This window comes from Salvelinus alpinus, chromosome 10 (assembly GCF_045679555.1).
Source record: "Salvelinus alpinus chromosome 10, SLU_Salpinus.1, whole genome shotgun sequence".
Taxonomy (NCBI): Eukaryota; Metazoa; Chordata; class Actinopteri; order Salmoniformes; family Salmonidae; genus Salvelinus; species Salvelinus alpinus.
Genome location: NC_092095.1, coordinates 49675497 through 49688032, shown reverse-complemented (window position 1 = coordinate 49688032; position 12536 = coordinate 49675497). Strand labels below are relative to the sequence as shown.

Genomic DNA, 12536 nt, shown 5'->3' with positions numbered 1-12536 from the left:
ACATAGCAAAATGAACAGAAGTCAGACACTGGATTTCGCAACACAGTGCCTGCGGTTCCACGCGATTGCAGCTATACGCGAGGAGATTTCACCAAAACCAAATGTGTGTATCTTGCCACAAATTGAGAAACAAGTACTCCAAAGATCTCACAGATGGATTTGAAAATGAAGTGCGACGTCTAAAGATGATATATGGTGCCACTTTCTCAGATGGTCTTTCTCCTGTAGAGCTCCTACATGGCATCCATAAGATGCAGCCACAGAGCATTTTTTTGAGAGATATGCATTGCACTGCGAATCTTCTGTACAATGCCTGTAACAGTTGCTGGAGGTGAACCTGCCTTCAGTAAGCTGAAACTTATAACGAACAATCTAAGATCTGCAATGTGCCAAGGCAGGTTGAAAAGCCTTGCCATCCTTTCAAATGAAAACCAGTTAGCTAGAAAATGTCATTTTAAAGACATTATAAACAAGAAGGCTTGACGCTGGGCTCTTGGTGCAGTTTTGTTTACAGGGAACAAACACAAGGACAAATGCCTTAAACTGTTCTACCCAAGCCTGCCCGGGGATGGGCAAAATACTGTTTCAGAGTATTTTCATCTATGGTTTATCTCGTATGGAACTTACTCAGGAATGCCCACATAAAGTCTCGACACTACAGTTGCAGTTTCACAGATGCTTGCTCTCTGTAGGTACCACATTTACGCCTGCAGTCCACATAGTTAAGGAATTGTTTTTATTTTGGGTGTGTTATTTAGGTATATATTTAGGAATTATGCATAGGGCAGAAGAGGGTTAGCCTTGTTTATAAGAATTGGTAATACATTCTTTAATCTTAAACACGGATCATTGGTAATTTCTTCATTAAAACTGACTACAATACCATATATAAAAAAATAAGTCACCAATTGTTTAGTTATTTATAATAAAGCATCATAAAAATCTCATGACGCAGACAGCTTTTGTTGACATTAGGAACCAAAAATGTTTGCAATACTGTTAAAATATAGGCAAAGGATGAAGGTAGAACCTAGAATATGCACAATTGTAGTATAGAGCAGCAGAAGCTCACAGTTAGTACATTTAATAACACATATTGCTCAGTACGTTATTTTAATCTGAAACATTCTGATTTCTGTGTTAGGGGCCTTGTAGTTTTTTTTTCATGGGGTACATACAGTATGCTAGACCAGTGTACATTCAGTATGCTTTATGTATAGTATAGATCCCTACCACACTGTGGATCTGGAGCTTGCGTCGCTTGGCCAGGTTGATAATGCTGACTCCATTATAGTAGAGGTTCTCCATGCAGCCATGGAAGTTCTTCCTAAGGAAGCTTCCTGGTTTACCGGGTATAGGAATTCCTCCAAAGCTGAGCTTTGAGACACAAAGAGAATGGATTCATAACAAAATATTACTGATTGATTACACCACAAAAAAAAACATTTAAATATACAGTATATCATTCAGTAATGTATGGATGAATGACTGAATGATTGATGGCGCATAATTAATTATGCCGCATAATTTGCAGTGGCTCTAATGAAATACAGTACATTAATGAGTGATGACGCACCTCATAGTCCACTTCCAGTGAGTCTTCCACACCTGTGGTGCTGAGGTGACGTGTGTGCCCGTCCACAGTGAGGTTGACCTGCTTGTTGGAGCGTTTAACTAGGACATAGTGCCAGAGCTGGTCATCCAGGAGACTGCCCATGCCCACTGACACATTCCCACTGCTGGGGTAGAGCTTAGCGTCGTCTGCAGAGAGGGAGGAGGAGGAGGAAGAGGAGGAGGAGGTGGGAAGAAGAAGAGTACAACACAGATACAGTAGGTTAAATGAGTCTTCAGAATCAGCATCTTATACTGTATATTTGATTTTGTCATAATGATAGCACCATTCCCTTATAGTAGTTCTATGAGACCATTGGCCTGTGCTTACCCAGGTTGAGGTGCAGAGCCAGGGTCCCATGGTGCAGCTCCAATGTCAGGTAGTCTCCTCTGTGTCCCTCCCCGTGCACAAGCACCCCATCTGCCCCGTAGCTCTTAAACCTGAGGGAGATCACATCCTTCACCGTTCTCTGGGACTTCTGGTTAAACCGGTACAACAGAGCACTCCTGCCGTTGAAGTCTGCCACATCTGACTCTGTGAACCAATCGTGGATGAAGATAAACATGAAGAAAGCACGGTCAGATTACCCATATACAGAATATTAGCATAACGTTCAAATGTGTGCTAAAGCTTTATAATACATTAAGTGTAAATCAGACACACACACACACACACACACACACACAAATATTGTATGGATGAAGGGCAGGTGCACTGTAAAAATAACCATGAAAAGTAATGCACCTTATCTGATATCATAAGGTGAATGCACCAATTTGTAAGTCGCTCTGGATAAGAGCGTCTGCTAAATGACTTAAATGTAAATGTAAATCTGAGATCTGGTGTTTGGGGGGTGTTTGAATGTAAACCCAATGCGAGCGTTTTAATACACAGAATGTGTTCTAAAACAGAAACAAAATAGTCTGAAACACCCAAAGTGGTTCTTCAACTTGAATATTGGTGTTTTTAAGACAGTGTTGTGAAAACAATTTCGGGGGTTTCCTTGCATGTAAAAGGCAGCACCAAAACACAAAAACTGTGTTTCTCATACAATCAATGGTTTATTGATTGATGATAAGGGCCTATGGGTAATTTTTTTGGTGGAATTACACCTTTATTTTTTCAACGCTTTATTTGGACAGATTAGAAACAGGGGGAGAGGCAATAACATAATACATTTCATTTGAATTTTACCTGCTCAACCACACAGCCACACTGTAAGAAACTATTCCGGGGTGAATTGAAATTGACTCAAAAAAACAACCAACATACAATGCATTCGGAAAGTATTCAGATCCCTCCCAACAGATCCCATCTGTTACGTGACAGCCTTATTCTAAACTGGACAAAACAAAAAAATTATCCTCATCATTCTACACACGATACCCCATAATGACAAAGCGAAAACAGGTTTTTAGAAATGTTTGCACATGTATTACAAATAGAAACCTGAAATACCTTATTTACATTCAGTAAGTATTCAGACCCTTTGCTATGGGACTCGAAATTGAGCTCAGGTGCATCCTGTTTCCATTGATCATCCTTGAGATGTTTCTACAACTTGATTGGAGTCCACCTGTTGTAAATTGAATTGATTGGACATGATTTGGAAAGGCACACACCTGTCTATATAAGGTGCCACAGTTGACAGTGCATGTCAGAGCAAAAACCAAGCCATGAGGTTGAAGGAATTGTCTGTAGCACTCCAAGACAGGATTGGGTCGAGGCAGAGATCTGGGGAAAGGTACCAAAAATGTATCCGGCATTGAAGGTCCCCAAGAACACATTGGCCTCCATAATTCTTAAATGGAAGAAGTTTGGAACCACCAAGACTCTTCCTAGAGCTGGCCATCTGGCCAAACTGAGCAATTGGGGGAGAAGGACTTTGGTCAGGGAGGTGACCAAGAACCCGAATGGTCACTCTGAAAGAGCTTCAGAGTTTTTCTGTGGAGAGATTTCTGTGGGAGAACCTTCCAAAAGGACAACCATCCAACCTGACAGAGCTTGAGAGGATCTGCAGAGAAGAATGGGAGAAACTCCCCAAATACAGGTGTGCCAAGCTTGTAGCGTCATACCCAAGAAGACGCAAGGCTGAAATTGCTTCCAAAGGTACTTCAACAAAGTACTGAATAAAGGGTCTGAATACTTCTATAAATGTGATACAGTAATCCCTCGTTTATCGCGGGGGTTACGTTCCGAAAATGACCCGCGATAAGTGAAATCCGCGAAATAGAAAATTTTATTTTTTTTACAATTAGCAACTATTACATGTATACAAATACAGTGACTCACGTGTAGGCCGTTTCGTCGACATTATGGGTTTAGGAGATGTTCGAAATTACAAGATAATTTGGCCAACTTAATGTAAATTTGCCAAGCTGTTTTATGTACGTACACATAACTGCACGAGACGACAAAATGATAGCACAATTCGTAGCATGTTTTGATACAAGAAGCGGGAGTGAGTTTTTAGCGAATCAGAATGCAGAGCACAATGCACCAAAAAAAAAAAAAAATGCATTATGAAAATCCGCGAAATAGCGAATCCGCGATAAGTGAACCGCGAAGTGGCGAGGGATCACTGTATTTCATTTTTTCATTGTCATACATTTGAAAAAAAATCTAAACATTTGATTTTGCTTCATCATTATGGGGTATTGTGTGTAGATTGATGAGGGAAAAAATCTATTTATTCCATTTTAGAATAAGGCTGTAACGTATCAAAATGTGGAAAGGGGTCTGAATACTTTCCGAATGCACTATATACCATACTTAATAAAAATGAATGCAAGTCGTGCAGAGCCCGTGGTATAGCTGTAGGCCTAACGCAGCTGGCTTAGACACGTCACCCCTCTCCCCACCGAAGACCGGGGTTAAATTCCACGCTCCCTTCAATCTGTTTCTCCTACATAGCTGTATCCCCTCTGTCATTTCATAGCAGTCGTCAAAATACCTCAAGTCATTTCAATGATTTGTTCTATTCATTTTACCAAAATAATCCGATTGGGCCAAGTAGTGGTGAGGTTTTAATGGTTGTAGGTTTAGTTGGTAGTGCAATTTTTTCACAAAGTGTAATGAATTTATACTACCAACTAGTTGGCTGATACACAGCCGATACAGTGGGTGGCGGTAGGCACCCATAACATTTCTTTGCGTACCGCCATAATACCAAAGAATAAGAAGAAGAACCTGGTTGTCAACAGAAGAGGCAAGAGCAGAATCCTCAATTTTTTCAGGTCAACCTACAGCTACTGCTGGTGATTTGAACACTATGCCTGGCAATGTCTGCCAAAATGGTATAAACTGGCAAATATTTAAAACAACATAAAACGTTAAGAGACTTCAGAAATAGGGATCTAATTATGCACTCGACAGGATTCAAAACATTATAAATATATGTTAAAATAAATAAATGTATAAATAAATTAATGTTTCAAAACATCTCAGGATGATGAGTTTCAATACTCCAGCAAAGTTAAAGTATCGTCTCCTTCAAGTTGGTGGCAGCTCAGTTCCCACTAGTTTGGTCGTTACGAAGTACTTAAATTTAACATTGTGTGGCGGGCAGGTTAAATAAAGAGCATTAAAAATCCATAAATGTATAATTCTTGTGCAAATCTTATCTATGGGCTACATTAAGGTTTTTCTTTCATTATTTTATCTGGCGTTAGTGCAAAGCCTAAACATAAGCTTTAGGGCTTAACTGTAGCGAGCCAAATACACACCATTTTCATTCAAACTGAATCTTTCCAGTTTTACATTTTTTATTATTGCATTTTCTCCCCGGTCCCTAAACGTCTTTGCTGCACGAGAGAAGCAGAGATTAAAGAGGAAAGCGAAAACAAACTTTAGTGATGTCAACTAGATTGAAGCATTATTCTATCAATTTATTACATTATTCTGGTGAGCAAGGGTTTATTTACTCTTCCAGGGCAACAAATAATGACAGAAGAGAAGCTGCATGTACAGTTGAAGTCAGAAGTTTACATACACCTTAGCCAAATACATTTAAACTCAGTTTTTCACAATTCCTGACATTTAATACTACAAAAAAATCCCTGTCTTAGGTCAGTTAGGATCACCACTTTATTTTAAGAATGTGAAATGTCTGAATAATAGTAGAGAAAATGATTAATTTCAGCTTTTATTTCTTTCATCACATTCCCAGTGGGTCAGAAGTTTATATACACTCAATTAGTATTTGGTAGCATTGCCTTTAAATTGTTTAACTTGGGTCAAACGTTTCGGGTATCCTTCCACAAGCTTCCCACAATAAGTTGGGTGAATTTTGTTCCATTCCTCCTGACAGAGCTGGTGTAACTGAGTCAGGTTTGTAGGCCTCCTTGCTCGCACACACTTTTTCAGTTCTGCCCACAAATGTTCTATAGGATTGAGGTCAGGGCTTTGTGATGGCCACACCAATACCTTGACTTTGTTGTCCTTAAGCCATTTTGCCACAACTTTGGAAATATGCTTGGGGTCATTGTCCATTTGGAAGACCCATTTGTGACCAAGCTTTAACTTCCTGACTGATGTCTTGAGATGTTGCTTCAATATGTCCACATAATGCTCCTACCTCATGATGCCATCTATTTTGTGAAGTGCACCAGTCCCTCCTGCCGCAAAGCACCCCCACAACATGATGCTGCCACCCCCGTGCTTCACGGTTGGGATGGTGTTCTTCGGCTTGCAAGCTTCCCCCTTTTTCCTCCAAACATAACTATGGTCATTATGACCAAACAGTTCTATTTTTGTTTCATCAGGCCAGAGGACATTTCCCCAAAAAGTACGATCTTTGTCCGCATGTGCAGTTGCAAACCGTAGTCTGGCTTTTTTATGGCGGTTTTGGGAGCACTGGCTTCTTCCATACTGAGCAGCCTTTCAGGTTACTTCGATATAGGACTCGTTTTACTGTGGATATAGACACTTTTGTACCTGTTTCCTCCAGCATCTTCACAAGGTCCTTTGCTGTTGTTCTGGGATTGATTTGCACTTTTCGCACCAACGTACGTTCATCTCTAGGAGACAGAACGCGTCTCCTTCCTGAGGGGTATGATGGCTGCGTGGTCCCATGGTGTTTATACTTGCGTACTATTGTTTGTACAGATGAATGAAGTACCTTCAGGCATTTGGAAATTGTTCCCAAGGATGAACCAGACTTGTGGAGGTCTACAATTTTCTTTTCTGAGGTCTTGGCTGATTTCTTTGGATTTCCCCATGATGTCAAGCAAAGAGGCACTGAGTTTGAAGGTAGGCCTTGAAATACATCCACAGGTACACCTCCACTTGACTCAAATTATGTCAATTAGCCTAGAAGCTTCTAAAGCCGTGACATCATTTTCTGGAATTTTCCAAGCTGCTTAAAGGTACAGTCAACTTAGTGTATGTAAACTTCTGACCCACTGGAATTGTGATACAGTGAATTATACGTGAAATAATCTGTCTGTAAACAATTGTTGGAAAAATTACTTGTGTCATGCACAAACTAGATGTCCCAACCGACTTGCCAAAACTATAGTTTGTTAACAAGAAATTTGTGGAGTGGTCGAACAACAAGTTTTAATGACTCCAACCTAAGTCAATGTAAACTTCCGACTTCAGTTGTACGTAATTATAGACAAGTCGAGTAACAAATAACATACAAAAATGTCGGAAATCATAAGCAGAAACATAGACCTATCTAAATCAAATCAAGTTTATTTTATTTTATATAGCCCTTCGTACATCAGCTAATATCTCGAAGTGCTGTACAGACACCCAGCCTAAAACCCCAAACAGCAAGCAATGCAGGTGTAGAAGCACGGTGGCTAGGAAAAACTCCCTAGAAAGGCCAAAACCTAGGAAGAAACCTAGAGAGGAACAAGGCCTGTCAAAAAATGTGCGGGCCTCCGATTTTCACTTTATCACGGACGGTTGCGGGTGAACAAACAGCTGATCCCGCGCATCACTAACACAAACAATATCCTGACTAGAGACAGCCTGATGTGATGATCCACTCACTGTATACACAGCCATAGACCTCCACTCTGAGGCCGATCCATCCTGTGCTGCTCCAGTCCACTGGGATGAAGCGCAGGAACCTAGCTGTGATGGAATGGAGCAGCTTGTGTTGGACCACACCCTCTGAGTTAGTGTTCCCTCTGTATGTCTGCTGGGAAGAGGAGAGGGAGAATAGATACAGTATTTACTAGATTGGTCAAACACATTCAAATCAAAGTTTTTTTCAATTGGTAACAGATCATGGAAAGTAATCATTCATTCAAAGGTAATTTGAAAAAAGCCAGGAATAGTAGACAGTCAATGATACCAACGAGGGCAAATGAGGGCTTTGCTTTTGTGTCAAGATGCAGTTTCTCTATTTCTTCCTCACAACTTTTGAGAAGAACGAGGAGGAACATGAGATTTAAGGCGAAGATGAAGCTCTTTCATGACTTGTATTGATTCTTCTGTGGAGGCCTAAGCCCATCTGAGCCCATTTGTTTTGCCTTTCAGCATGAGAAGAAGCAATGCGACCTCTGTCTCTGGTGGGCCCAGTGGCCACAGAAATCAATTCAAAAGTTCAAACCCCCCAAAATAAAGTAATTCAAGTCAAGCAAAAAGGAAGCTTGTACCCTAGAGGCCAAAAGACTGTGTTTTATGCTCTTTGTAACTCTTAAGCCGCCACCCGAAGCATCTGGGATGAGAGCGTTCAAGTACAGAGAGCAGAAAATAGCTGGGGGTTGATGAGGTAAACAAAAGTTTACATTTGGTATTTTCAGAAGTGTGACATTTTATTTCTTTCTTATTTTCTTTCTTTCTATTTTCTTCCAATACTTTTCTCTGCTGTACTTAACCAAAACCTCTCATTTACAGCTTTAAAATGTCTTATAATATCTGCCACGGAAGGATTCCCCTTAAGACCTGAAATGAATCCCTACTTCTTATGACTTACACAAATATAATTTGTCTTATTATGCTTTTTGAAGGGACATGACAATTAGTAATTAACATAAGGGATTTTCATATTTTTTTCACCCAACTTTTAACCTAAATCCAGTGACATGGTGACATTGTAGTTTTCATGAATTTATACGATATAGACAATTTTGACTTTGCAGCTAGCCCCTCTAGAGGGAAAAGCCGCTTAGTTCTGCCTCCAGTGCAAGACTCATGACAATAAACATCAACCTGCCAGACAGGCAGAGCCTCACCTCAGTGTCTTCGCTCTGTCCGTACTGCTTCCAAGCCAGGCCAGAGTCACTGAACAGCAGCATAAAGCTGCTCACCCAGTCAGAGCTCCCTGAACGGCCCTGTGTAGCGATGGCCGTGATCTCCATCTTCTCCCTGAGGTCCAGCTGGAGCCACGGCTGTCTGTCTGACCGCTCCGGGGCCCAGCCACCCTCTCCTGGAGCAGGAAAGGGTACAATAGGTGTGTGTTTCTCCGTGTCTGTGTGTGTGTGCGTGTGTGTGTGTGTGTGTGTGTGTGTGTGTGTGTGTGTGTGTGTGTGTGTGTGTGTGTGTGTGTGTGTGTGTGTGTGTGTGTGTGTGTGTGTCTCTGTGACAATTAACAACGACATTCATCACTGTTGCAGTTGTTAATATGTATATTATTGATGCATTTCATTTTAGAATAATTGTTATTGTTTTTATTTCACTTGGTCCTCACACCCACTCAGTGGTCATGCTGCTCCCCCTATGGTCACCCCCCCTCACTCTCAACAGTCTTTACTCTGCCTCCACCCCAATGGACATTTATGTATTCATCACTGCTAGAGTTATGATGTATATAGTGCAATTTCTATTGTTGTTGTTTTTAGGACCGTTTTCATTATTTTATTTCACTTGGTCCTGTATATTGGAGCTCGGAGCCTAAGATTTTCACTTTACCCTGCAATCACACCTGCAACCCTGTACACGTGACTATTAAACACTCTGAATCTCTCAATCGGAATCGAATCTTCTGATTCTAATAATGCAGGCCAACACAGCCAAATCCCTCACTAGATCTGACAATATTTTGCTTACAGTGAACGTGGCAATACTTACCCTCTCTTCTGTTCAGCTTGGCAGAGTGAGGCAGCTGACTGTTGGAGGATGTTGAAGAGCTTTTGAAGGATGACTCAGGCAAAACTGATAGCAATGGGCCATTACAACTTTCTGAAAGAGGATCGTGGTTATTTTATGCCGTGCGTGAACAATAGTGTGAAACACTGCCACCAGGTGATGGAAAGAGGGAGTGTCCCAGCAAACCACCTTTATTTAACTAGGCAAGTCAGTAAGAACAAATTCTTATTTACAATGACGGGACACCGATCCCGAAGAAGTTTTAAGAACACATTATTATTTACAATAACGGCTTACACAGTCCAAACCCTAGCCAGGACGACGCTGGGCCAATTGCGCGCCGCCCTATGCCTTCTCCAAAACAGCTACATTGAGTAGCCTAATAAGCATTTAACACCTGTCAATTTGAAGTCAACATAGACACCATGCAATTGAATACAAGACAATTGAATATGAATTCAAAGCACACCAAATGCATTTTCTTAGCCTCACATAACAAGTGTCCTAATGTGTTAAAACAATAGCTCACCGGAGTCATTATGGGGGAAATGATATATACCTCTCAAATATCATACCAAAAGTTGAGTTGGATGAGTGTCAGAGTGTGACCGATATATTTGGCAACCTTAAACACCGATATCGAATAGGCTAGTCTACTGTAAACATACTTGCAATTGACTTACTTGCTGCATGTGTGGATCCACAAATACTCAAAACAATGACACTGAATGCATAGAACCACGAGGCGCTTCTCGAGCTCATTTTCGCCAACAGAGCAGGCATTTTATCCAATTTGCGTTACAGCATCTGCCGGTGGTCTCCAGAAAATAGGTCCAAACGTGTGCGCGCCGCCGCTCAGAATGTTCCTGTGGCTTTCCAGCTCTATCCTCGATATATTTTTGTAAAAGCCATGTTATTAAATCTTAGAGACCTTCTCACAAATATCATCTTAAAGACGTTGTTTCAAAATCATCAAAAGTCGCTATTTATAAGGACAATAGCTTTACGTTCTTCATCAAGGATTGCTGGTTACTTCTGGTGCGTTCCGACGCACTAGCATCGTCGCGACTCCAATGGGAAATCAATCAGAATTTTGAGCACGCAGTGAGCATCTCACCTGCTTCATTTGCAAGCGCGTGTGTGTGTGTGTGTGTGTGAGAGAGAGAGTAAGCGTCAAATAGATAGAAAGAGAGCGAGAGAGAGAAAGAGATTCAGCACCACAGACAGCTCCACGCGCGTCCAAGCGATGCCAGGGCTTGCATATCCCGCTGTGCTTTCACGCTATAGCGTCAAAACATGAGACCAACAATTTTGACGCGTATAGATTGTTCAGTTCAGATGCCATAATAAACCCATCAGGCCTATATTTAATTAGACGCTGCTTAGCATTTGATTGTGATTGCCTGTCACAGATTATTGCATTGTAACGTGTTAGTCATCATACACTAAACCTAATCCTAATCTATCTCATATCATCTCTGCACCATTCATCCAGCAAGGTCATTTGGACTGAATGTTATGTTATCCATCCTATAACAGTATCCATTTGAAATGGGATGGTCTAAAAACCATTCATAAATCATGTCATTTTGTTTATTAATCACTTATTTGCGATACTATTTCAGATCTTGCTGCTCTCTCTGTACATGTATACTTTTGGTTTCTTCTCTCATGAAATATCTAATTAAATACATTTCCGTGATTAATAATGTTTGCACCATGTTTTGTGCTGCTACCTTGTTGTGATGCTGCGATGTTGTGTTGCTACCGTGTTATTGTCATGTTGTGTTGCTACCATGCTGTGTTATCATGTGTTGCTGCCATGCTGTGTTGTTGTCACATTTTTAAACGCACAAACACACACACACACACACACACTGAAGTACATCCTGGATCATATAAGAGCATTGTTCCATAGATAACATAATGCAGTGTTCAGTTGGGTTGCCTGGCAAGGCACTGGCAAGGCCAGACAACATCTGTTTTCTGTGGGTAGCATGCAGCCATAACCCTGGAAGGCCAGATGGAAGGTTTCGAACAACTATTCTATGTTCACCAACTCAGGTTGGACAGGACAAATACGCCATCCATCCAAATACGTTTTGTTGTTCATTACTTGTGTTTTCATGTAATTTAGAGGCACTTTTGAAGGACTAGTTTCAGGTTTAATACAAAAGATAACTGAATCCAATTAAATCACGGTAAAGATAGATTATATGTGACATATGACAGTTATTGGCATGCCAACGATGTTGTTAGGAATTTGATTACTTAACATACTTCTGATAATGGCATGTTATTGTGCTTTTTTGGAGATCTGTTCATATCCTGTGCCGTTCTTATTAGACTTACTAGAGTGTCAATCACAACTTTTTAATGACGTTACCTGGTCTGTTACACAACAGTAGATACGTGGTCTTATTGTCTCCCAAATTCCAATTAAAAGTACACAGAACTGAAAAATTAAATACTTTTTGGGACAGCAAAAATAATGTAAACATCTATAAAACCTCTATAAACATCTAGAAATTCACTGTCCCAAAAGACTGCAGAGTAGATGAGTAAATGTACAGAAAATATACAATGCATACACATAAACAGAAGACTGTCTTCTTTCCTATGAGACAGGTTTTACGATATTCAAATACCAATGGCAGATTTAATCCCCCGAGGTCAGGATGTCAGAGAAGACCAGGATTAATTGTATTCTGCATACAGCGTAGAATTAGTAATATACATGGGCTTATACTGTCATATAGTCAGTATGAATAAGCACTCCTACACAGCACATTTAACACTTTCTTAGTAATTATATATGAACCCACCAAAATTGGGTTAAACTCACACTTTTTAAAGTGTTGATAAACGAACACCCCAAGAT

The 12536-nt window shown here is 40.5% G+C and overlaps 1 protein-coding gene across 1 annotated transcript in view; it reads right to left on the bottom strand.

Moving 5' to 3' along the window:
* The window catches only part of LOC139532150 (contactin-associated protein-like 5), a 30888-nt gene extending 19995 nt beyond the window's left edge, over nt 1–10893 (bottom strand). The window contains exons 1-7 of the mRNA XM_071329363.1: nt 10339–10893; nt 9638–9748; nt 8803–8996; nt 7613–7763; nt 1943–2146; nt 1577–1761; nt 1234–1377 (exon numbers count right to left, since the gene is read on the bottom strand). Coding sequence (XP_071185464.1) covers nt 1234–1377; nt 1577–1761; nt 1943–2146; nt 7613–7763; nt 8803–8996; nt 9638–9748; nt 10339–10438 — 1089 coding nt within the window. The 5' untranslated portion in view covers nt 10439–10893. The remainder of the gene's footprint in view (nt 1–1233; nt 1378–1576; nt 1762–1942; nt 2147–7612; nt 7764–8802; nt 8997–9637; nt 9749–10338) is intronic.
* Nucleotides 10894–12536: the final 1643 nt, after the last annotated feature.